At 40.3% G+C, this 25,696-nt stretch overlaps 2 protein-coding genes across 8 annotated transcripts; both read left to right on the top strand.

Moving 5' to 3' along the window:
- Nucleotides 1–170: 170 nt before the first annotated feature.
- Nucleotides 171–19,731, top strand: ap4b1 (adaptor related protein complex 4 subunit beta 1). Of its 5 annotated transcripts, XR_013282211.1 has the most exons (16): nucleotides 195–361; nucleotides 431–559; nucleotides 2,242–2,466; nucleotides 2,584–2,714; nucleotides 4,091–4,238; nucleotides 4,333–4,618; nucleotides 6,219–6,317; nucleotides 8,217–8,328; nucleotides 9,613–9,696; nucleotides 9,788–9,891; nucleotides 10,515–10,722; nucleotides 10,800–11,108; nucleotides 12,687–12,827; nucleotides 14,040–14,609; nucleotides 16,439–16,539; nucleotides 19,716–19,731. XR_013282211.1 is itself a non-coding variant. In XM_077511965.1 (14 exons), the coding sequence occupies exons 2-14, from the start codon at nucleotides 447–449 to the stop codon at nucleotides 14,525–14,527; spliced, it is 2,448 nt and encodes an 815-aa protein (XP_077368091.1). In that variant the 5' UTR covers nucleotides 171–272; nucleotides 431–446; the 3' UTR covers nucleotides 14,528–16,847. The 5 variants fall into 5 exon arrangements, 3 of the variants coding, with proteins under 3 accessions (XP_077368091.1, XP_077368090.1, XP_077368092.1); XR_013282210.1 differs by lacking the exon at nucleotides 19,716–19,731 and having other exon boundaries at nucleotides 16,439–16,847; XM_077511965.1 differs by lacking the exon at nucleotides 19,716–19,731 and having other exon boundaries at nucleotides 171–272; nucleotides 14,040–16,847.
- On the top strand, nucleotides 16,211–25,485 carry LOC144013307 (alpha-1,3-mannosyl-glycoprotein 4-beta-N-acetylglucosaminyltransferase C-like). Of its 3 annotated transcripts, none has more exons than XM_077511969.1 (6): nucleotides 16,211–16,363; nucleotides 16,439–16,539; nucleotides 19,716–19,836; nucleotides 19,910–20,021; nucleotides 21,791–22,045; nucleotides 23,246–25,485. In XM_077511969.1, the coding sequence occupies exons 1-6, from the start codon at nucleotides 16,211–16,213 to the stop codon at nucleotides 24,130–24,132; spliced, it is 1,629 nt and encodes a 542-aa protein (XP_077368095.1). In that variant the 3' UTR covers nucleotides 24,133–25,485. The 3 variants fall into 3 exon arrangements, with proteins under 3 accessions (XP_077368095.1, XP_077368093.1, XP_077368096.1); XM_077511967.1 differs by having other exon boundaries at nucleotides 19,910–20,042; XM_077511970.1 differs by lacking the exons at nucleotides 16,211–16,363; nucleotides 16,439–16,539 and adding an exon at nucleotides 16,993–17,527 and having other exon boundaries at nucleotides 19,910–20,042.
- Nucleotides 25,486–25,696: the final 211 nt, after the last annotated feature.

Below are 25,696 nucleotides of genomic sequence, written 5' to 3'. Positions count from 1 at the left end.
CAACACTGTATTTGGCGTGGCTGGCCTGGCGGCAATAAATCACTATCATAGATGGAATCGCTTTCTACGTGTGCTGTTGTAAACCCCAGAAAAGCAACAGCGTCTTGTCTTCGTATGTCTCATTTGGGATGCTCGAATATTTGCTTCGAATCGTCCTACCACCACCAGGGGGCGGCAGAGACTGCAGCAGGAAACGCAGAAGAAGAAACACGGAAGTCCAATCGATAAGAAAACAAACATCTATCAAGGCGTGTCGTAAACGGTTATATTTTGTGAGTTCAATAAAGTGCCTGCCTTAAAGCTTTTGCGCTGCGGATAGTTTTATATTTAATTTGAGACTCGTACTCGGACCCATCCAATTGTATGTGACTGACTGTCGTATGTTTGAAAAATATAGGCTGCACAGTAATGATTTGTGACCATCTGATAGGTTTTCTGCGGCCACCATGCCATATCTGGGCAATGAGGACACGGTGAGGGACCTGAGGAGAGCTCTGGCCAACCCCCACGTCCAGTCAGACCAGCTGCGTTACAGGAACGCCATTCTCAAAGTCATCAGGTTGGCGGAGGGCTCACACTCACTTTTTTTACATTTTCACCAATAAAGCTCTTCAGTTCTAACTTTGTAATGGGGAGTAACTCCCAATAGGGTCTTTCTGCAGGTGTTATATTCTTTTTGGATAAAGGCAAAAAGGTTTGTATTTTTGTGTGTGTGTATTTTACATTGTCCATATCGTATCTGTGTACTGTACCTTCATAGATATGATGATGTCTGTTCTTGAAGTCACAGCATATTTTGTTTTAGGCTTCAGATTAGATTCAAAATGAGGTCAATACATTCAGCAAACAAGAAGTGTCCAGTTGCCTTCATTCAACCTAAGCATATTACAAAAAAACAAACAAAAAAACAAAAACGGGGTAACAGAGAATTGACAATGACATAAGAAAAAAAAGATTTTTAGCAACCAAAGGGCATTGGTATTTTTGAGAAAGAATATTGTGACAATAAGTTAAAAATGACAATTATAGCAATTATGCCATTGACCGTCAACAGATGTACTTCATCAAGTGTTGACATCACTAAAAAAAAAAAGTTGACTTTTTAAATAGTATTTGCAACAATGATAAAGTGATGCATATGCAAGTACTGTATTTGAAATATTCAGAATGCTTTAATTTTTTACAAGTTTTTGAAATGTTGTGAGATACTTAGGTTTAAAATAATACTTAACTACCATGTTTCAATCACAATACCCTTTTTTTTATATATACTGTACAGCAGGGCTGTGCAATTATTCGAAATTCAATTACAATTTCAATTATTACACTCCACAATTACAAAATCAGCAAATCGTTAAAAAACGATTATTAATACTAATTTTTGAGGTTTTTAATGCATACAATTGCAACGTTTTAAAATAACTAATTTAATAAATTTAGTTTCATTCAAAAGAAACTTGCATAATTAGTGTTTCCAAATAATTTTATTTGTCTTAATATTTTTTTTTTATTTGTTTTTTACCTTCAAAGATTTTCTTGTTTTGTACCAAAAAAAAAAAAAAAAAGATTGTCCTTCTGCACAGTGCACATTCTGCACTTCAACATAAATAAATATATATATAATTATAACTATATATGATTAGAAATTCTGTTTGGTCCAAAAGGAACTTATGTATTTATAGTTTTTTAAAAATATTCGTCCATCCATCTTCTTGACCGCTTATTCCTCACAAGGGTCGCGGGGGGTGCTGGCGCCTATCTCAGCTGGCTCTGGGCAGTAGGCGGGGGACACCTTGGACTGGTTGCCAGCCAATCGCAGGGCAAAGTTGTTTTATTTTATAAAATATTTAATATTTTAATATTTAATATAAAATATAAATATTTTATAAAATATTTATATATATATATAGATTTTTTTTTTTATACATATTTATAGTATTTCTGTTTTTTTAGTTGATCTTAATATTTTTTAAATGCTTAAACATGATCTTGTTTTGTACCAAAAATAAATAATCGTTTTGAATAATCGTGATTTCAATTATTGCCAAAATAATCGTGATTATTATTTTTTCCATAACCGAGCAGGCCTACCGTACAGTATAAGGGCAGATAATCTGTCCTGACCTTGATCACGATTCAATCATGTTGTTAAGTAGTCATCTGATCAATAAGATGCTGTACTTTTTTTTTTTATATCCTCACACCATGCGTCACCCCTTTTCTTCCCCTCCCGTGTCTCAGGCTGATGTCTCAGGGTGTGGATGTATCCAACCTGTTCAGTGAGATGGTCAAAGCGTGTGCCACAGTAGACATTGTACAGAAGAAACTGGTCTACGTCTTCTTGTGCTCCTACGCCTCTTTGAACCCGGAGCTGTCGCTTCTGGTCATCAACACCCTAAGGAAGGACTGTCAGGATCCAAACCCAATGATCCGCAGCCTGGCCCTGAGGAACATGACCAACCTGAGGTGACTCACGCGCTCTTGAGCCCATCCGAGCCGTCCCTCCCTCCCTTCCTTCCTTCCTGGATGTGGCGATCGTGTAAAACGTCTGACTTGTCACTTGACTTTGTGTCGGTGTTCCAGGCTGCCCAGTTTGGTGGAGTACGTGGAGCAGCCCCTCACCGCGGGACTAAGAGACAGAGCGGCTTGCGTGCGACGGGTCGCCGTGCTCGGATGGGCCAAACTGTACAATCTTCAACCCAATTCTGAAATAGGTGAGGGGTACTTGGATGAAAAGGCAGAAACTGACAAATGTTGGTAGTAGGGGTGTTAAAAAAAATCGATTCGGCGATATATCGCGATACTACATCGCGCAATTCTCGAATCGATTCAATAAAAAAAAAAACGATTTTTTTTTTTTTTTTTTTTTTTTTTTTGTGTGTGAATCGATTTTTAAACTTCCATTTTTAATGGAAAAATATTCAACAAAACGTCTGACTTCGGGTTAGGATTCACACCTTGAGCATGGAAGAATGTTATATGAACGTAACATTAAGCCTTAATATTTTATTTTAATGCTGTTCAAACATGAAACAGATTACAACCTCTATAAGACTGAAATTTCAGATAAATAAATAATACATTTTCATATAAATCTTACACTCTACAAGCTTACTGATTAGTATTTTCTAAATTTGAACGAAAAAAAATCGCAACAATCGACTTATAAATTCGTATCGGGATTAATCGGTATCGAATCGAATCGTGACCTGTGAATCGTGATACGAATCGAATCGTCAGGTACTAGGCAATTCACACCACTAGTTGGTAGCATGAACATTAACTCATTCACTCGCCGCCATTTTCACGGAAGCAATCCCGTTCACTCCCGGCTGTTTTACTGGATTTTGACTGATTTTGCAAGGCTCACAGAATATTGTGTTCAATTGCTATAAAAACATGGAACCCATCAAAAGAAAGATTAAAGTCTCTTCTTTCATCAGGAAAAAAAGTATGTTTCTGTTTCCCTTTTGCAACAATTAGCATTAGAAGAGAGCTAAGTTTCATCAGTTTTCACAAATCGATTTCAAATTCGAAGTAATTTAGCTTTTTTTTCTACATGGCCCGGGTTGATCTCCTTTGCTCTGCTGCCACCTGCTGGCCGTTTGTGTAATAACTCCCATTTCTGCAACCGTTTTTTGCAGTTGAGAGGCTGCATCAAAGCCTTCCGTATGCTCTAGCATAAAAAAAAAACAAAAAAACGTATAAATACGTCTTTGGGACTCTTAGAACATTAAAAAAAACGTATTTACACGTTATTGGGAGCAAATGAGTTAAGAGGCTGCATCAAAGCCTTCTGTATGCTCTAGCATGAAACAAAAAACGTATAAATACGCCTTTGGGACACTTAGAACATTAAAGAAAAACGTATTTATACGTCATTGGGAGTAAATGAGTTAGCAAATATACGTGAAAGTGTCAATAAAATCTCAGAAATAATTCACGTCCAAATGAGATGTTTTTCCAGCTTCGGAGTGCATCTGAATGTGTATCTATTGTCCAGACATGAAAGCACAATTTCATTTTGTCTGCGCATGAAAATGAATGTTCTAATCTTTTGCAAAACTCTTGTGGTTAATCATTTGGACAGATGCTGCGGTGGTGAATGAGTTGTACAGCCTTCTTCGGGACACGGATCCTGTCGTGATGGTCAACTGCCTCCGAGCTTTGGAGGAGATCCTGAAAGAGGAAGGAGGAGTTGCTATCAACAAGCCCATCGCGCATCACCTCCTCAACAGGTTTGGCCAACACTTCAAATAGCCCGTTTACATTAGCGATGAAAATTGCACAACGTGAGCGGTTTGTTGACCTCTTTGGCGCGTGTCGACGCAGGCTGAAGGACTGCGACGTGTGGGGTCAGAGCGATGTGCTGAAGATCCTCCAGCGCTACCAACCTCAGTGTGAGGACGAGCTCTTCGACATCCTCTCCGCGCTGGACGAGCGCTTGGTCAGCCCCCACCCGCCAGTCATGGCCGCCACGCTGAGCCTCTTCCTCAGCCTGTGCTCCGCCTTGCCCGCAGTCGGCCTGGCGGCCCTGGAGCGAGTACGGGGGCCCCTGCTGGCCGCCTGTGGGAGTGCGTCCAGAGAAATCAGGTTCACTGTGCTCTGTCACATCCAGGCAAGTGTGCGTGTTTGGTCAGGAGAAATGCAGTCACATGCTGCAGCACAGGGGTGCACCGATCCATCGAAATCGGCCGGCCGATTTATCGGCCCCGATTTCCTTCATTTCGGAAGATCGGTGACCGGACGATCTCTTAGAAATAAGCCGATCTTTTCCACCAATCTCATCTCCATCCTCAGAGGTTTGAAAAAGTCAGCCACTGTCCTCTTCTGCCGGGATGATTAACTCATTCACTCCCGGCCATTTTCACTGAAGCAACCCCTTTACTGGATTTTGACTGCTTTTGCAAGGCCCACAGAGTATTGTATTCTAATGCTATAAATCATTGAATCTACCAAAGGAAAAATTAGCATCTCTTCTTTCATCAGGAAAAAAAAAAGTATATTTCTATCTGTTTCCGTTTTGCAGCAATTAGCATTAGAATATAGCTAAGTTTCATCCCAAATCTGTTTAAAACAGTGGGGAAAAGTTTTTTGCAACAGGGCTCTGTTTGATCTCTTATACTCTTCTGCCACCTGCTGGCTGTTTTTTTTTTAATCACTACCATTGCTTCAAGCGTTTTCTTCAGTTCCGAGGCTGCGTCAAAGCCTTCTGTATGCTCTAGCATAAAAAAAACAACATATAAAACGTATAAATACGTCTTTGGGAGCAAATGAGTTAATAGGATTTCCATTTTTATTTGAGAGAACCAATTCACGTGCAGTTAAAACAACCCGTTTTGTTTTATTTCACCGATATTGTTCAATGTTTTCCTGTAAAACAAAATTGGAACACTGAAGGTATATGCTGCTTGTAATGAAAAAAAATCGGGATCGGCAGGTCAGACTTTTTCAAAGATATCACACTGAACCCAAGGATAGATAAAATGCAAATTTATTGACCAATTTATTTTATTTTGTTTTCTACATAGGGTCAGATAGGTTTATATTCCCCCCCCCCCCAACTTGGGAATTCAAATCATCATTTAGAAACTGCTTTTTATCTATACTTGGCTTGGGGCTCTGCGTGATATTAAAATTGGTTTGATGAAATGGAACCTTTGCAACTAGTGAGAAATGTGCCAAAAAAAACAACACCACAGAAATCAGGAAGGGGGCAAAATTTTCACGGTCGTGTAGCAATGCATACTTGAGTGTAGGTCTGGGCAATAAATCGAAGTAATTCGATACATCGTCATTTAGAAAAATCGAATCGTTGAAAATTTGCTCAATCGTGAAATCGAATTTTGTCTTCTGGATGATTAAAAGCTGTTCTTATGTTCTGTTACATCCAAATGCTTTTATGTGATGTCATTTTGTGTTAGAACTGATCTAGAATACGTTACTGGTGTCTGAACATTTTGCGCAGGAATTATTTGTGAATCAACCAAAAGTTTAGGTAAACGTTTGTTGGATTTATTAGGTTAAAATTGATTGAAATTGTAATCGTCCTGAATGACTGCAAAAATCGAGATTTTATTTTTTTTGGCCATATCGCCCAGCCCTATTTGAGTGGAACTGTTTTTTTGTTTTTCAATTCTATATTGTTACTGTGCATGCTAAATAAGGTTTGACATTTTTGGGAAGAACAAATGTTTGATCTTATGCCCCCATTGCAGTTGCTTTTGCGGTCCGTCCCTGACTTGCTGGCGGCACACTACAAACGTTTCTTCTGTGGCTATGCTGAGCCGGCATATATCAAGCAGAGGAAGATGCAGGTACGCATCAATCAATCAATCAATCAACTTTATTTGTATAGCACATTTAAAAATCCACAAGGGAACCAAAGTGCTGCACATAAAATAAGAAAATAAAATATAAAAACATACTTAGAAATCACAAAACACATAAAATAATATAAACAAATTCATGCCAGTCTACTGCTTGTAAATATCAGTAATACTTTGTGCTGAAGGCCAGGGAAAAATAATATGCTTTTAAACGTGATTTAAAAACCAGGAGTGAAGTGGCCTGTCTAACATACAGTGGGAATTGATTCCACAACCTGGGAGCAGCAGTCGCGATCGCTCTGTCACCCCTAACCCCGGGTTTTCACCGGATGCGGTTGCGGTGCGGTTGCGGTGCGGTTGCGGTGCGGTCCGGCGACGCAAGCAATTAGATTCCATTCATTCGAATGGTGCAGTTTACACCGCTTGCGGGTGCGTTGCGTGTCGACTGCGGAAGGCCTGCGGCGTGCCGCAAGCCTTCCGCAAGGATAGCCTATTTTCTATTTTTGCCGGACGCCGCAGCGGTAGGCCTCCGGCAAATGGCAAGCTAGCACAAAACACATCGAGCGGGACAGGAAGACCGAGGCAGTTTCAAAATAAATTTCCGGTTACCTTTCAGAATAAAATACTCGCCAGCTCCTATTTCGCAAGCTTTTCAGCAAAACGTGACGTGGGCGTCGCCGGGCCATGTGCTCATTCACGGTTTAGACACCAGCGAACATGGACGAGGAGAGGTTTATATTGGAGGTGGAAAACCACAAAATAATATATGACACGGCACATCCTTTTTATAAGGACTGTAATGTATTGTGAGTTTGATGTTCGCGATTGCTTGTTGTGCCCGTCTCGCTTGCCGTACTGAGCGGCAGCCGGACCCGGAAGACAGAAATAAAGAGTGGACCCGCACTGACCCGACTCTCGTTATTAATATACTTTACAAGGACAACCAAAAAAAGGATGCTGCATGGAATATCATAGCAGAAGAAGAAGAAAAGGTTCAATCAAAAGAAGTCCACCTCTCGTTGTGAAATGCCACATGATCGCGCGCGCGCGGTCCCGCGAGACACGTTGGGAAGTGGGCGGCGACGGAGCTGCCGGACCGCAGCTGTGCGGAGCCGGTGTGGATTGACAAAAAAATTGACCCGTCCGGAGCACGCAGTCAAGACGCACCGCACCGCAACCGCACCGCAACCGCATCCGGTGAAAACCCGGGGTAAGCTTCTGGTCAGCTGATCTTAGTAATCGGGGTGGGCTATAAGGGTGAAGCAACTCAGATAAATAGGGAGGTGCAAGATGATTCAAACATTTAAAAACAAACAACAGAAGCTTAAAATTAATTCGATAGTGCACAGGGAGCCAATGCAGTGATGCTAAGATAGGAGAAATATGCTCACGTCTACGTGTCTGAGTAAGCAGACGAGCAGCAGAGTTTTGTATAAGTTGCAGACGGGCAAGAGCAGTCTTGCTAATGCCTCCATACAAAGAATTACAATAATCAAGACGAGTTGTAATAAAAGCATGAATCAATCTTTCCAAGTCCAGTCTTGATCAAATTGGTTTCACCTTAGCTATCTGGCGAAGCTGATAAAAACTTTTCTGTACAACAGAACTAATCTGCTTCTCCAATTTAAAATCAGGGTCAAACTTAACACCCAAATTCATGACACAGTCCCTGAGATAAGGTGCTAGTGGACCAAGGTCCACACTAGCAGAGGAAGAGCTACTTGGTCCAAACAACATCAATCTCTGAATATCTCTTTCTCTGTGCATATCTATCTGAATTTGTACATAAAATACGGAGTACGTGGACACAATGAGACTCAATTTCGTCAATAGGACCAGCCAAGTCGTCTCTCACGATTGTAATATGACGACCGTTTGCGTTTGCAGGTGCTGGTCGAGCTGGTCAACGATGACAACGTTGCCATGTTACTGGATGAACTGAAGGAATATTGCACCGACGTCAACGCGGACTCTGCCCAGGCTGCGATATCGGCTGTCGGTAAACAGACACTCGCTTTGCGTAGCATCAAGGTGTGGACGTTGGTTGGTTACTTTGCCTTTCGTACCTGAGGGAATTTTAACCTGCAGTGAAGCGTCCATTTTGTGCTACCAAATGAATCGAAGTCATTTCGTAATTGATCAGTTTCCGCTGCAGATGTTTTTTGCAAAGGTCACAGGTTGACTTGAGTCACATGATATATCAACATGGGCTATTTTTGGAATATCCTTATTGTTTTGTTCAACAACTGTTCTGCTATATGCCCGCTATTGGGGATGTTCGATTAGGAAGAAAATATTAACTAATTTGTTCTCAAAAACATATAAATATGTTCTATTTTTAAATGTTTTAAGTGTCCCAAAGGCATATTTATACTTTTTTTTTTCTTTTTCTTTTTTAATGCTAGAGCATACAGAAGGCTTTGATGCAGCCTCTTAACTCATTTGCTCCCAATAACGTGTAAATATGTTGTTGTTTTTTTTTTAAATGTTTTAAGTGTCCCAAAGACGTATTTATATGTTTTTTTGTTTTTATGCTAAAGCATACAGAAGGCTTTGATGCAGCCTCTCAACTGCAAAGAACGGTTGCAGAAATGGTAGTTATTACACAAATGGCCAGCAGGTGGCAGCAGCGCAAAGGAGATCAACCAGGGCCATCTAGAAAAAAAGCTCAATTACTTACAATTTTAAATCGATTTGTGAAAACTGCTGAAACTTAGCTCTCTTCTAATGCTAATTGCTGCAAAACGGAAACAGATGGAAATATACTTTTTTTTCCCTGATGAAAGAAGAGACTTTAATCTTTCTTTTGGTAGGTTCCATGTTTTTATAGCAATCGAACACAATATTCTGTGGGCCTTGCGAAATCAGTTAAAATCCAGTAAAACAGCCGGGAGCGAACGGGATTGCGAAATGTGAAAATGGCGGCGAGTGAATGAGTGAATGAATCGTGATTATTTTAGTATTTCTTGGTACAAAACAAGAAAATCTTAAAACGTAAAAAAAAAAATAAATAATAATCTTTTAAACACTATAGGCTAATTATACAAGTTCCCTTTGGATGAAACAAATTTGTTTAAATTTGTTATTTTGAAATAAAATAATGTCCAAATGTATAAATTTAAACAACTCAAAACTAGTTTTAAAAATCTTGCTGATTTTGTATTTGTGGCGTGTAATAATTGAAATTGTAATTGAATTTTGGTGAATTGCACAGCCCGACACAGTATGAGCAACTGTCGTCATGCATTTTTCTATTTAACATATGGAGTAACTTAACTTGCAGGTCGTATTGGGCGGAGCTACAGCGACAGATGTCTAACGATTCTCACTGGACTGCTCGGGCTTAAACAAGACAACATCACTTCTGGTCATTTGAATTATTATGTCCACTCATTTGTTGAATTTTTTTTTTTGTCAGCCTTGTGTAATTGTCTCGTATCCGCTCGCCTACTCCGCAGCTGTGGTGCAGACGATGCGAGACCTCGTTTGGGTATGTCCTCAGTGCAGTGAAACCGTGTGTTCGGCACTGGACGGGTGTGAAGAGATATTGCACGATAGCCAGGTAAGGGCAACCTGACCCCATGACCTCATCTCAAAAAAACCAATGCAAGAAAATATACATGAAATACAATCAATTGAAATTGAACCCGACATGTCACATTTTGTGACTACTCGGGATGTAACGATATCCAAACGTCACGATACGATATTATCACGATATTGTAAAAAAAGAGCTGATACAAAAAAAAAAGCATGTTATTGTGCTTTTGTACATAACAGCAATACATATAAACAACCTAAATCTCTAATAACAATATTGAGGCATTTACTTGCTAGTGCAAGCACACATTGATCGCTTCACAAGCAAATTCGGTTCCCCTTCATCTGACAATTAGCATCGATTTGAAACATAGAAGGCCAAAACATCCCTCATGAAAATTAAATTGCACTAATAAACTAGCCACTAGAGGGTGCTAGAACTGCACAAATGGAAATCAACCTGACTTTTTTTTTTTAACAAATGTGTTCCTTTTAAATATTGTGAACATGACGCCGACGATATTGTGGCAGTTTTAATATCGCGATATCACGATATTGCCCTTATCGTGACATCCCTGGTGACGACTTGGGTACGTTGTGATAAATGAGAAACAAATCTTTTGCTTGTGCTCCTCATCCTGCCAGGGCAAACTGGCCTTGCTCTGGTTGTTGGGAACGTATGGTGACAGAGTCTCTAGCGCCCCCTACACGCTGGAGGTGTTCATCGACAGAGTGAGGAGCGAGACGTCCCCCGCGGTCAAGATGGAGCTGCTGACTGCCACCTTGAGGCTTTTTTTGTGCCGTCCCGCCGAGACTCAGGACATGCTCGGAAGGCTGCTGCATGACATCATCGGTGCGTTTGCGTGCACGCGCAACACGAGCGGAAAAGAAGATTTCCGCAGTTTCCGACTCCAATTTTGCGTTTTACAGAGGAAGAGACGGACTTGTGTGTGCGTGACCAGGCACTTCTCTACTACCGCCTCTTGCAACGCGGGATTGACGAGACGCGCGAGGTGCTCGGGGGTCGGAGGTCGGACCCCTCCCTCGGCGTTCTAATTGGCCGTCCCGCAGAGCCTGTGAGCCAATGGGCTCACATCTTCAACACACTGAAGCCTCTCGGGCAAAACATCTCACAGGCGGACACAGCAAACATCGGAAGCTGTCAACGCGCTGCATTTGACCCCAACTCTGACCTCGCTGACGCCCTTGACTCGTGTCGGCTACAAAGTGTTCAGGCAGGTGAGTTTGACAATGAAGAAGTATGACAATAGTTTGTTGCCACCTTTTGTCTAAGGCAGCGGTGTCCAAACTACGACCCGGGGGCCATTTGCGGCCCGCCGTCCGTTTTTTTAGTGGCCCGCGACATATGCTAAAAATGGCATTGGACTCAGTTCAAAGAAAATAAAAACAAAAATGTTTGGAGATGGTCAAAGTAAGAAGTGAAGGTGTAGTTAACTAAAACTAACAAAAAAAAACAAAAATTCAAAAAACAATTTTAACAAAATCAAATAAAAACAAAAAGAAAACTAACTGAAACTACAAAACTTTACAAAACTAACTAAAATAAAACTAACAAAAATGTCCTTTGTTTTAGTTTTTGGTAATTAAATTAATGCATGAGCCTTTGGAGATAATTTTAAATGTGATTTTTAGCAGATTTTTCTTTTTAATATAAACCGGAATAATGACATTGCGCCCATGGTGTTTTTTAAATATTGCGCACAAGTAATACACATAAAAAAAAAATTAAAAAAAAAAACTAATACGGAAACTAACTAAACATTTATTAAAGAACTAAAACTAACAAAAAAACTAACAGAACCACCCTGAAAACTAATTAAAACTAACTTAAAAAAAAAAAAAAAAAACTCAAAACAAAATAACTAAAATGAAAAATTCCAAAACTATACTGCCATATTACAAATACATTTGTTTATATACTGTTGCATTTTTCTAAATATGTAAAAGCATAAATCAATTATTTGTACAATTTTGAGGACTAAACACAATTTCTCTTCATAACATGATGTGGCCCTTGCGTCCTTCGGATTTTCTGTATGTGGCCCTCAAATGAACAAAGTTTGGACACGCCTGGTCTAAGGTGACCGCTCGCCCCAAAAGAGAATCCAGAATTATTTTTGACCTTTTGCTTCATCACCAGATTATTTAACTCATTCACTCGCCGCCATTTTCACATTTCGCAATCCCGTTCGCTGCCGGCTGTTTTACTGGATTTTGACTGATTTTGCAAGGCGCACAGAATATTGTGTTCTATTGCTATAAAAGCATGGAAACTATCAAAAGAAAGATTAAAGTCTCTTCTTTCATCAGGAAAAAAAAGTATGTTTCTTTCTGTTTCTGTTTTGCAGCAATTAGCCTCAGAAGAGAGCTAAGTTTCATCACTTTTCACAAATCTATTTCAAATTGTAAGTAATTGAGCTTTTTTTTCAACATCATGGCCCTGGTTGATCTCCTTTGCTCTGCTGCCACCTGCTGGCCGTTTGTGTAATAACTATCATTTCTGCAACCGTTCTTTGCAGTTGAGAGGCTGCATCAAAGCCTTCTGTATGCTCTAGCATAAAAAATAAAACAAAACAAAAAAACGTATGAATACGTCTTTGGGACACTTACAACATTGAAAAAAAAAACGTATTTACACGTTATTGGGAGCAAATGAGTTAAAAGGATATATAATTGCTGAGCATTTCATTGCCAACACTGATTCAACTTTGACTTTTTGTGTTTTACAGTACGAGTCTCGACAGTACCGGTGGATGAATGTCAACATTTCCGTTTGTTCCCATGTGTGTCCTGCAGAGAGCGGCAGTGACCACACCCCGTTTCCCGCAGACGTCCTGTCCACCGGCGCCATCGTCCCGCTCAACTTGCTTCCGGCTTTAACTCCGGGAGAGTTTGAGCGTCTGTGGCTGCGAGGTCACGTGCCGAACGAAGGTCAAGGTGTGTTCTGTCCTCAAACAACTTGTGAACTCATTGTTGAAATCTTGCAACTGGAGTTAATCATCATCTCAGAAGGGTTTTGCCGTCATATGAGCCAACCTTTTGCGTCGCACCTTGATTCCTCTATCAATCTTTCATGAAAGGTGCGCCTTGTGTTTCATGGCTCAACAAACGTGTCGCTGTGCTTGTGCAAAAGGGACATTGTGAAAAGATTAGAAGATCTGCGTGTCGATAGAATGTACTATAACAGCTTATCTGTGTTGTGTGCTACATTTCGCAATATCATTTCTGTTACCTTCAAGTTCTCTTTTTTTTTTCTTACATTTTATTAGGTTAAACCAAAAAACACAATTGGTAAAAACTGTAGGATAATAATGTATAAACTACAATAGAATGTGTCACTGCTCACAGGATGCAATCATATTTTCGTGTTTTCTCATCAAAGTGCGATCATAAAACATTGAAATTTGTGTCGATGCGGTCACTGACTGAAGTTCAAAAGACTGCGAATTGTCAAATTGTTGACTGTAACAGTCATCGAAAGCAACCCTCTAATGAGCAAATATACATGACAGCAATCTGATTGGATGTTTTCTCACCATTAACTCATTTGCTCCCAATAACGTATGAATACGTTTTTTTTTTTTTTTTCTAAGTGTCCCAAAAACGATCTCCTTTGCTCTGCTGCCACCTGCTGGCCGTTTGTGTAATAACTACCATTTCTGCAACCGTTCTTTGCAGTTGAGAGGCTGCATCAAAGCCTTCTGTATGCTCTAGCATAAAAAAAAACAAAGAAACAAAAATAACGTATAAATACGTCTTTGGGACACTTACGACATTAAAAAAACGTATTTACACGTTATTGGGAGCAAATGAGTTAATAATAGCTTTAAAAATAAATTTCTTTCAGACGGAAAAAAAAAGTACTTGATGTGGTTGTGTAGATGTGCCGAAGAGACTCTGTAACATCCATTTAAAAAAAAACAAAAAAACAGGCTAAGCGTATATTTTCTTGCCAAATAAAGCAAATATTGTACTTTTTTTTTTTTTCGTATTTAGACGGAGCTTTGGTGAGACCTTCGGGCATGTCCGAAAGAGTAGAAATCTAAAAAGAGTTGAGATTTCACTGCATAACTGGAGATTGTGTAATTTGTTATTTACAGTGAACTTAATTTGACTCTTTACTTTTTTTTTTTTTTTTTCTTCCGCTAGGTGTTGAACATGCAGAGGAAGAGGAGGAAGGCGTCAGTACGACAGAACTTGTCCAGTGCGGCAACGTCTTACATTGTTCGCCGCAAAGCTTTCAGGCTGCAATGCAGCTGGTCAACATCCAAACGATGGCCTTCACGCCACCGCAACAACTCCCCTGGAGGGTCTACCTGTACACGCACACTGAAGCCCCTCCCCCCCGCGGCACGCTCGTACTGGCAGAGTTACTTTATACCGGGAAGGCAGATGAAGAGGAGGGCAGCGCTGACGGGCGGAATGCAGATAAAAGAGCGGCGGGAGGACAAACGGAGAGCCGAGTAAATAATGAGGAGGAAGACGCGTCGGGAAGTGAGTTGTTGGAACGAGACGACGGCCGACGAGCACAAGTCAAAGTGACTGTGAAGCAGCAACCACGAGATGACGAAGCTCTGAGGGGTTTCCTCTCCATCCTCACCGCTGTGCTGCATACGCTGTCGGCCGAGACCGGATGAATATGCGTCACTCGCTCAAGCGCGAACGTGGATTTTGCAGCTTCTTCTTCCTGTGCTTGTGTGGATTCTCTTCATTTTAAAAGTTAAAAACGACAGTACATTGAAATATACAGGCTTGTCTCAGAAAATGAGAATATTGCGGTAAAGTCCATTATTTTCTGTAATGCAATTAACTCATTCACTCGCCGCCATTTTCACATTTCGCAATCACGTTCGCTCCCGGCTGTTTTACTGGATTTTGACGGATTTTGCAAGGCCCACAGAATATTGTGTCCAATTGCTATAAAAGCAAAAGAAAGATGAAAGTCTCTTCTTTCATCAGGGAAAAAAAAGTATGTTTCTTTCTGTTTCCGTTTTGCAGCAATTAGCATCAGAAGAGAGCTAAGTTTCATCACTTTTCACAAATCTATTTCAAATTGTAAGTAATTGAGCTTTTTTTCTACATGGCCCTGGTTGATCTCCTTTGCTCTGCTGCCACCTGCTGGCCGTTTGTGTAATAACTACCATTTCTGCAACCGTTCTTTGCAGTTGAGAGGCTGCATCTAAGCCTTCTTTATGCTCTAGCATAAAAACAACAAAAAAAACGTATAAATACGTCTTTGGGACACTTAGAGCATTAAAAAAACGTATTTATACGTTATTGGGAGCAAATGAGTTAAATAAGCAAAAATGCCATACATACTGGAATCATTACAAATCAACTGAAATATTGCAAGCTTTTTATGGTTTTAATATTGCTGATTATGGCTTTTTTTTTTTTTTTTTTTTTTTACTTGGTCTGAGGAAATATTCTAATATTTTGAGATAAGATATTTGGCTGAAATTTCCATAATCAGCAATATTAAAACAATAAAAGGCTTTCAATATTTCAGCTGATGAGTAATGAATCCAGAATGCATTTTTGCTTATTTAATTGCATTACAGAAAATAATGGACTTTACCACAATATTCTCATTTTCGGAGACAGTCCTTTATATTACCATAAACGAATAAGCGAAGAGGAGCCAGTTGAACACGTTTTCAAATCAGCATTTCTGTCCTTAGCATCAAGAGCAAACGTACACAGAATGTAAACAAACCAAACTGGACTTGCTTTTTGCTGTAACAAAACACATTTTGTCAGAGTGAATAATCGATACGATCCTGAAGAGGCAGCCGGTACGCGCTTAAACCTGGGGTGGGCAAACTCGGTCCTTGAGGGGCAGGAGTTCTGCTGGTTTTGGATGTTTCCCTTCTCCAACACAGCTGATGTATGATCAGCTCATCGGCAAGCTATACATAAGCCTAATAAAATGATTCTGTTGATTGGAATCAGCTTGTGTTGGAAGAGGGAAACCTCCAAAGCCTGCAGGTCTCCAGCCCTCAAGGTCCGAGTTTGCCCTCCCCTGCTCTAGACAGTTGGGTCAAAAGTAACCTTTTTTTTTTTTTTTTTTTTAATCCATCTGTTTCGAGCAGGGATGCGCAATCTCGGTCCTCGAGGGCCGCAGCCCTGCAGCTTTTGCAGGTTTCCCTCTTCCAACACAAGCTGTTTCCAATCAATGGGATCGTCATCAGTCGAACGCGGAGCTGTGTTGGAGAAGGGCAACATCCAAAACCTGCACGGCTGCGGCCCGAGATTTCCCATCCCTGGTTTAGAGTGTAAAACACGTGTCGAGATCTGGTCCTCGAGGGCCGGAGCACTGCATGTTTTCTAGGCTTCTCTGCTCCAACGCACCTGATTGGATGATCAGGATAATTGCTGATGAGCTTAAATATGAATCAGCTGTGTTGAAAACGGGAGGCCTCGAAAGCCTGTCGGGTTGCGTCCCTCGAGGGATTCAGTTTGACACCTATGACGTAAGACTTAAGTGTGAATGACTGCTTTTTTTTTTATTTTTTTTATAATGTGCCCTGTGATTGGCTGTCGACCAGTTCAGGATGTTCCCGCCTCTTTCCCATTTACATGCTGCGGTTCAGAGAACGGATGGAGCCCAAGTCCAAATGCAAACGCACCTCATTGCCAGTAACTTCAGGTAAGGACTCGCGGTGTGAATTGCCGAGTACCTGACGATTCGATCCGTATCACGATTCGATTCGATACCGACGAATCCCGATACGAATTTACAAGTCGATTGTTGCGATATTGTTACTCAAATTTAGAAAATACCATTCGGTAAACGTATACATGTACACTGTAAGATTTCTATGAAAATATATGATCTTATAACTGTGAGCCACTGTATGTAACAATCATGTTTAACAACATTTTTCATGTTTGAACGGCATTGAAATGAAATATTACGGCTATATGTTCCATTAAAACCCCCTGGGCGTTACCTTATTTTGAAATGACTTGGTCAGAACCATCAAAAAAGCCAAAAACCGGTCACAATAATGCCTAACATTCTTCCATGCTTAAGGCGCGAAAGTTAGACGTATTTTTCCATCAAAAATGTTGAAAATGTCAAAAATCGATTCGGCTGCCTATTGAATTGATTCGAGAATTGCGTACTGTAGTATCGCGATATATTGCCAAATCTTCTTTTTTTTTTTTTTTTTTTTAACACCCCTAGTAAGGACCGAAACTTCTTGACGAACGGTCACACCACTGAATGATCCATTAAAAGACAAAAGGGCAACATTGTTTGATCACTGACTAGAATCCATTTTGTTTTGTTTTTTTCTTGTCGAGTGCGCGCTGGCTCGGACCGCCCCCTTCTGCGCATGCGCCCCCTTCTGCGCATGCCCGACCTACGGGAGCGCTGCAGAGCTGACGAACTTCAACTTCCAACTTGTGATGCGTTCTGTCGCCTACTCACTGTTGGCCAGTACGTGCCGGTAACTACAGAAATAAAAGAGCATCGCGGCTGAGCTCGTGGTACGAGACGACGTACGTAAAGTGGGTTAAGTAGTTTCTGGTGTCTGGTTTCGTGGACCCGGCGGTCGCGAGGATGTCGAACTTCGGCTCCCTTCACTGACTGACGGGAACCGAAGAGCAGGACGCAAGTTCATAACGTGTCGGTGAGTCCACCTGTTGGACGGCAATTTTTCATTTTTGTCGCGACGCTTGTTTGTGTTCATGGTCATTGCCTGCTGTGTTTTAATTCACATCGTCGAGCGAACCTGTCGTAAAATAAGAACGCTAACGCTTGTTTGTCTGTTGTTTTTGGTTTTGTTTCTCCGTCTATCTTGAAATTGAGGCGCCTCGTTTCTATTTTCGCTCCTGTTCGTGACTCCTCCAAATGTCCTCTCAACATTTCGTTCGGCGCGTTGTAACTCGAGCTTATGAGGCCAGTCAAGTTTGGCATCTCAAGTGCTTTAATATTGACTCGCTTTCATTGAACTTTTATAAGCGCAAGTAAATATGAAGACATACGGTACACTTGGGCCCAAAAAGTATTTGGACATTATTATTATTATTATTATTTGGACGGTATTTGAGCCCCTGGAATAAGGAGCATTTTTGCACCAAAATAGCTACAATTCTTACATGCTTATCATATGTTTCTGTTCAACCTCTTCAATTAAAGCTTAGAACGTCTGCACTTCAATTCCATTGTAGTTGTTTCCATTTAAATCCAATGTGGTGGCACGCAGAGCCCAAATCATGAAAATTGTGTCACTGTCCAAACATTTCTGGTTTTTATTTTTTATTTTTTTAACGAAATCTGCCTTTAAAAATGAATGTTGTTGGTGGACTGGAAAACACACAACAGGATCACAGCTTGACTTCTTCCCTACTTCCAGTTTAATTTTCACAATAATACGACAGAAAAATTAGCATTTGACGCATGTCAGGTTCATCAATATTGACACTTTTATCATAATTTCACACGGGCACCAAACAAGGAGAGAAAGACACCGTCATACCTTTTAACACGCTCGCGAGGAGAAACTGTGTCATACAATTCAAACCTCCGCTTCTAAAAACAGTCCCTCTGAAGCCTCACTTTTTATTCCGATTGCTTGACACTCAAAATACTAATTGGGGGGGCAAGCGAGCGCGAAAGCGCTCATCTTCTCCATTCCAGGTTCTTCTTTGACGTTCGAGCAGGACTTTGCAGAAACTCGATGAACATCACGTCCCATGCAAAGTCGCTTTCGATTGCCAACCGATGCGTCATTTTGGTCCGCAGATCCTCGAGAGCAGTTTTGCTCTCGCTGCAAACACGAACATTTAATTGGAATGATTCTGAAAACTTAGCAAAATGTATGATTAAAAACAATATCGTTAAATCAATCAAATCGGCTTCTGCAAATCACACTTGTTAGTTAATTCTTCTTAATGCAACAATTATTCTATCAACACCGGTTTTCCCAAACGAGAGGTCCAGGCGAACCAAAAGTCTGCCATTGGGGTGACCCTAATTGAGAAGCACCTGCGTGGTGACGTCTGAGTTAGTCACTTATCCCAACCCATGATTGCAAAGAGAATCGCTATCTTGTCGTTTGGCAATGTTTATTCCAGTTCTGTAATATCCTCCAGGGTGCTTTTCCTTACAGGGTACTTCTGTGCCCCGCCGTGTTGTGGTTTTTCATGTGTTTGTTGGGTTTTGGGTGTGTCTGTGGGTACGATCATGGGGGGGGGGGGGGTTCTTTCTTTTATTTTATTGTAGGGGTGTTAAAAAAAATCGATTCGGCGATATATCGCGATACTACATCGCGCGATTCTCGAATCGATTCAATAATCGGCAGAATCGATTTTTTTTTTTTTTATTATTTTTTTTTTTTTATTATTATTTTTTTTAGGATTCACACCTTAAGCATGGAAGAATGTTATATGAACGGAACATTAAGCCTTAATATTTTATTTTAATGCTGTTCAAACATGAAACAGATTACAACCTCTATAAGACTGAAATTTCAGATAAATAAATAATACATTTTCATACAAATCTTACACTCTACAAGCTTACTGATTAGTATTTTCTAAATTTGAATGAAAAAAATTGCAACAATCGACTTATAAATCCGTATCGGGATTAATCGGTATCGAATCGTGACCTGTGAATCGTGATACGAATCGAATCGTCAGGTACTCTGCAATTCACACCCCTATTTTATTGTATTATGGATGTCCAGCACTTTGAGTTGCATTTTAAATGTATGAAAGGTGCGATATAAATAAAGATTGATTGATATCGTATCCGAGTCCCACTTGTTGTTTGTTTGTTTGTTTGTTTGTTGTGCTGACCGTGCACGTTTACAGGCAAGTCTACACGACAGGAAATGAAATGCGACGTCATTCGAAGAAGAAACACGCAGCGTTGCTGTTGCTGCTCCTCGCCGGCGGCTTCTACTTGCTTCGTCATTCGCATCCGATCGGCACCGTGAGCACGCAGATGATGAAGCGCCCGCTCGATGAAAGATGATCGTTTCGCCACGTTTGTTTTCCTTTGGCAGGAGTCGGTGTCGCTGAACTTAACGTGGAAGGCGGAAAGGATGGTCAGTATGGAGTCGTGGGTGGAACAGGGAGACTACCTGCCTCTCAACGTCACCTATCGGCTGCTTGCAGGTGCGCCGTCCGCTCAAGCCAGTAAGTTTGTTTTGATTCATGTCTGCCAAAGATCAGCGACCGCTCAAAAACGGCTACTTTTGCAACATTAGCCTCAATATACGCTCGCGTCACATTATGCAGAACTTAGCTGAAATATTTCCTTTTTTTTTTTTTTTTTACATTTGTAGCCTCACATGATTTTCGCCATATTGTTCAATGTTTTTCTTCTCGACTCGACAGTTGGAAACAATTTGACACGCGCGTCACCGCCTCCGACAGTCGAACGAGATAACGAAAATCTGAGCGCTGCATGTGTTGAGCACGTCACAAAGAACATTTTTATCTGGAATTGTTACTTCTGCCGCTTACCTCCATTTTTGCATGTTGACCAGGGTTATTAGTTTTGGAATTTCTCATGTTAGTTAGTTTTTATTTCGTTTTGAGTTTTATTTTTTTACATTTAGTTAGTTTTTATTAGTTTTCAGGGTGGTACTGTTAGTTTTTTAAATTAGATTTAGTTATTTAATAAATGTTTAGTTAGTTTCAGTATTAGTTTTAGTTTTTATTTTGTTTTAAGGAATTTTGTATTACTTGTGCACAATATTTTAAAACAAAACAAAACACAGTTTTCAGGGTGGTTCTGTTAGTTTTTTAAATTAGATTTAGTTATTTAATGTTTAGTTAGTTTCAGTATTAGTTTTAGTTTTTATTTTAAGGAATTTTGTATTACTTGTGCACAATATTTAAAAAAAAAAAAAACAGTTTTCAGGGTGGTTCTGTTAGTTTTTTTTTTTTAAATAGATTTAGTTATTGAATAAATGTTTAGTTAGTTTCAGTGTTAGTTTTAGTTTTTATTTTTATTTTAAGGAATTTTGTATTACTTGTGCACAATATTTAAAAAAAACAAACAAACACCGTTTTCAGGGTGGTTCTGTTAGTTTTTTAAATTAGATTTAGTTATTTAATGTTTAGTTAGTTTCAGTATTAGTTTTAGTTTTTATTTTAAGGAATTTTGTATTACTTGTGCACAATATTTAAAAAAACAAACAAACACAGTTTTCAGGGTGGTTCTGTTAGTTTTTTTTTAAATAGATTTAGTTGTTGAATAAATGTTTAGTTAGTTTCAGTATTAGTTTTAGTTTTTATTTTAAGGAATTTTGTATTACTTGTGCACAATATTTAAAAAAACAAAACACCGTTTTCAGGGTGGTTCTGTTAGTTTAAAAAAAAATAGATTTAGTTATTGAATAAATGTTTAGTTAGTTTCAGTGTTAGTTTTAGTTTTTATTTTTATTTTAAGGAATTTTGTATTACTTGTGCACAATATTTAAAAAAAAAACCACCATGGGAACGACGTCATCTTTTGGTGCTTTTCTATTGGCTGCTGCTAGATGACGTCACTTCTATGTGGCACACTCTCAAATGTCCTTATTCCGTTTAATATCAAAATAAATCTACTTCAAATCATCCCTAAATGCTCGTGCATAAAATTACATAACCAAAGACTAAAACAAAGGACACTTTTTGCTCTAATTATAGTTAGTTTTAGTTTGTTTTGTAAACATAAAATGTAGTTTCAGTTAGTTTTTTGTTTTTTTTTAGAAAGCATTTTTCTTTTTATTTAATTTCATTACTGAAACTGTTTTTTGAATTTTATTTTTTTCCATGAGTTAACTTTAAAATAACCTTGATGTTGACTCGTCAATTCAGAGGAACAACTCATTCATGATATTAGTCATTATTTCCGCGATGGCTCGATTTCAAAAGCGTGTCCTTCTCCCTGACAGGGTTTCTCTGTATCGGCTTGTCATCGGTGCAGAGGAGGAAGGGCAGCTACCTGATGCCCACGTTGGTGTCCCTCTTCTCCCAGTCGTCCTCTGAAGAGCGCTCTTCCACGGTGGTGGTTGTGCTGCTCGCGGATTTTGATGCCCGCTGGCGGACGACCACCGTGACCGACATCAAATCGGAGTTCTCCTCCGAGTTGGAGCGAGGTCACCTGTTGGTCATTCACGTTCCGCAGGAATGCTATCCGCCGACTGCAGGTGAAACATTTGACACCGATTCATTGACAAGTGTGTTTACTTTTTTTGGGGATTTTTCCCTTTTAACTCATTCACTCGCCGCCATTTTCACATTTCGCAATCCCGTTCGCTCCCGGCTGTTTTACTGGATTTGGACGGATTTTGCAAGGCCCACAGAATATTGTGTTCTATTGCTATAAAAGCAAAAGAAAGATTAAAGTCTCTTCTTTCATCAGGGAAAAAAAAGTATGTTTCCATCTGTTTCAGTTTTGCAGCAATTAGCATTAGAAGAGAGCTAAGTTTCATCAGTTTTCACAAATCGATTTCAAATTGTAAGTAATTGAGCTTTTTTTCTAGATGGCCCTGGTTGATCTCCTTTGCTCTGCTGCCACCTGCTGGCCGTTTGTGTAATAACTACAATTTCTGCAACCGTTCTTTGCAGCTGAGAGGCTGCATCAAAGCCTTCTGTATGCTCTAACATAAAAAAAACAAAACAAAGAAAAACGTATAAATATGTCTTTGGGACACTTAAAACATTAAAAAACGTATTTACACGTTATTGGGAGCAAATGAGTTAATTGGATAAAAACTGATTTTGCATTACCAACAACATGCGCACGTGAGCTACAATTATCACTATTGTTAAGGTGACCATCCTCATGTGCCACATTATAATGTAGGGAGAGACCGATTATCGGTTAGGCTGATTATCGAAGCCGATATCCAGCATTTTGCCGAATATGAAAAGTATGTTTCTATCTGTTTCAGTTTTGCAGCAATTAGCATTAGAAGAGAGCTAACTTTCATCAGTTTTCACAAATCTATCTAGCTTTTTTTCTCCATGGCCCTGGTTGACCTCCTTTGCTCTGCTGCCACCTGCTGGCCGTTTGTGTAATAACTACCATTTCTGCAACCGTTCTTTGCAGTTGAGAGGCTGCATCAAAGCCTTCTGTATGCTCTAAAAAACAAACAAACGTATAAATACGTCTTTGGGACAACATAAAAAAAAACGTATTTACACGTTATTGGGAGCAAATGAGTGAATACGCACGTGATATGTCACGATGATCACATGATTGTCCAGATGCAGAACTTAATGCAAAAATATTGACAAAAACTGCTATAAAATCCTAATCTTCAGCTGTGTTGGTTTGGGGGAGACGTGAGGAAACGAGCTGGATTCGGGCTACTCGAGAACCGTCTCTCTTGACTCCCCCACAGGTTTGAAGCAGAACTACAACGATTCGCCCGACCGGGTATCGTTCCGCTCCAAGCAGAACCTGGATTACGCCTTCCTGGTGCACTACAGCTCGGCCCTCGGCAGGTACTACCTCCAACTGGAGGACGACGTCTCCTCGGCAAAGAACTTCCACTCTTCCATCAAGAAGTCGGTCGAGGAGCAGGAAGCCAAGAAGACGACGTGGGCGACGCTTGAGTTCTCCGCCCTCGGCTACATCGGGAAACTCTACAAGTCGGCTCACCTTCCCCTGCTGGCCCGCTTCCTCTTCCTCTTCTATCAAGAAATGCCGTGCGACTGGTTGATGTCTCACTTCCGACTGCTGCTGACTCAGAAGGAGCCAATCCGCGTCAAGCCGTCGTTATTCCAGCACGTGGGAACCTTCTCCTCCTTCCGAGGGACTTACAACAAACTCAAAGACGAGGACTTCGAGGAGGGCGTCTACTCCAACCCCCCGGCGGAGGTTTTCTCCGACATGTCCACCTACAAGAAACACTTCCCCAAACTGGCCTGGGATGCCGGGAACGGATTCTTCTGGGGTCGCTCGCCGGAGAAAGGCAACCATTGGACGGCGGTTTTCTCGGAGCCGAGAGTGGTGACGGGAATAACCGTGGAGACCGGCTCGGACGGGAAAGATATCCTGGGCTCGGCGCGGGTGGAGCTCGGACACGGCGCGGTCGCCGGCCCGCCAGAACGGAAAACCTGCCAGGGTTTCCGCGTGTTGGGATCGCTCAAAGATGGCCGCTTCGCGATGCGGGAGGTGGACAAGACGTACGCTTCCGCCTCGTCGTGTTTGAGGCTCCAAGTCACGGCCGGGCAGAACGACTGGGTTGTCATTCGCAAAATCCGAATCGCGACGAAGCCCATGTGAAACCGCCGTTTGCCGTTCCGGAGCATTTGCATGAAATGTGGGAACGACTTCCAGTTTGAACCAGAATCGTCGGGTTTTGTTTACGTAGTAACTGGTTGTGCCAGTCCGCTTTGCATGGCAGTTATAAATATGAATTCACAATTCAAAACATTTCCTCTTGAAGTGACAGATTCTACTTCTTTTTCTTTTTTTCTTTTTTTTTTCTGTTGGATAGTATAACCACCAACAAGACATTTTTTTTTTTTTTTAAATGAGGCTTATGACTGTTTAAAAAAAGGGGAGGGGCAAAAAAAAACACTCAGGGAAACAAAAAGCTATCATAACAAATGATTTCCAGCTGCTTCTGGTGTCTTCCAGGAAGTTGTTCCCTAAATTGTTTCTCACGTGAGAGCGCTCGGGAATAAGGTCGCGTTGTGGTTTTCAACCCCTGAGGGGGGCGGGGCACTGGACAATTTCACAGGGAGGTGCAGTGGCTCAGGGGAAAAAAATAAATTATAAAACAAGCAGCACTAGCACAGGGTTGTTATCTGAAATCGTGGAACAGGAAGTGTGATGTGAGCCAGTTAATAAAAAAAAAAAAAAAAAAAGTACACTGTGCTATAACTAAATGTAGCCCTTCACCGTTTGTTCACAGGTGATTGTTGAATATTTGTCTACTGACACGGTTGACTCGGCTTTACGTTTTTTGTTTTTTTTATATGGACATCAAACACTGAAGTATAGACCAAATTATTTTTTTTTTACACTTTTTTTCCCACTGCCTTCATGCAAAAAAAAAAAAAAAAAAACTGGTCCAAATGAGCAATCATACGTCGAGGATGACCTCAGAGCGGCGAACAAGATGGAAACAGGCGCTCGTTAAATTTCAGGAACACGTTGGACACCATCAAGGATCAGCTGTTAGCTTTGAAAAAAAAAAAAAAAACAAAACTTTTCAAATCGTGCTCACACTCGAGAATTCACAAAAAAGTGAAAAGTTATGTCCGTTTATTTTTACCGTCCGATCACTTCCAGTAAAAGCAGATGCCACACTTGACATGGAAGAAACAAATATTTATTAATTATGTTACTGTAGTATTTTAAAGTGAACCAATTGAACTTCTGGTTTGAGTTCGTATAGCAGTTGAAGTGGTTTATAATATTATACTGTTTATTTATCGTCACAGGTATGGCTTCAAAATTGAAACTAATTTCATTCCACTTTATTGGAAACTGATGCATTTTAAGGGCATAAAGGGCTTCTTTTTTTTTTTTTTTTTTGGTCTGAGTTATGTCACAAACTGGAGGATGTTGCTGCGGTTTCTCTCTCTGCGGTTATTATTCGCTGTACCAAATGCATTCATATGCAAACAACGGCACAAATCTGAGAAAAGTCGTTTATGTCATCTCTGTGTTGTGCAATATTGCAAACATTCTAAAAGGGGGAGAAAAAAAATATTGACTCTCAAACTGGGTCACCATCCGCAGCCAGTTTCTGAGAACATTTTTCATTTTTAAGTTGATTACATTTTCTTGAAATTTCAACAAAAAGTACACAAAATTATTATTTTTTTTCCTTTTTGTT

The sequence above is a fragment of the Festucalex cinctus genome, chromosome 2 (genome assembly GCF_051991245.1).
Source record: "Festucalex cinctus isolate MCC-2025b chromosome 2, RoL_Fcin_1.0, whole genome shotgun sequence".
Lineage (NCBI taxonomy): Eukaryota > Metazoa > Chordata > Actinopteri > Syngnathiformes > Syngnathidae > Festucalex > Festucalex cinctus.
This window is presented reverse-complemented; position numbering and strand designations above follow the sequence as displayed.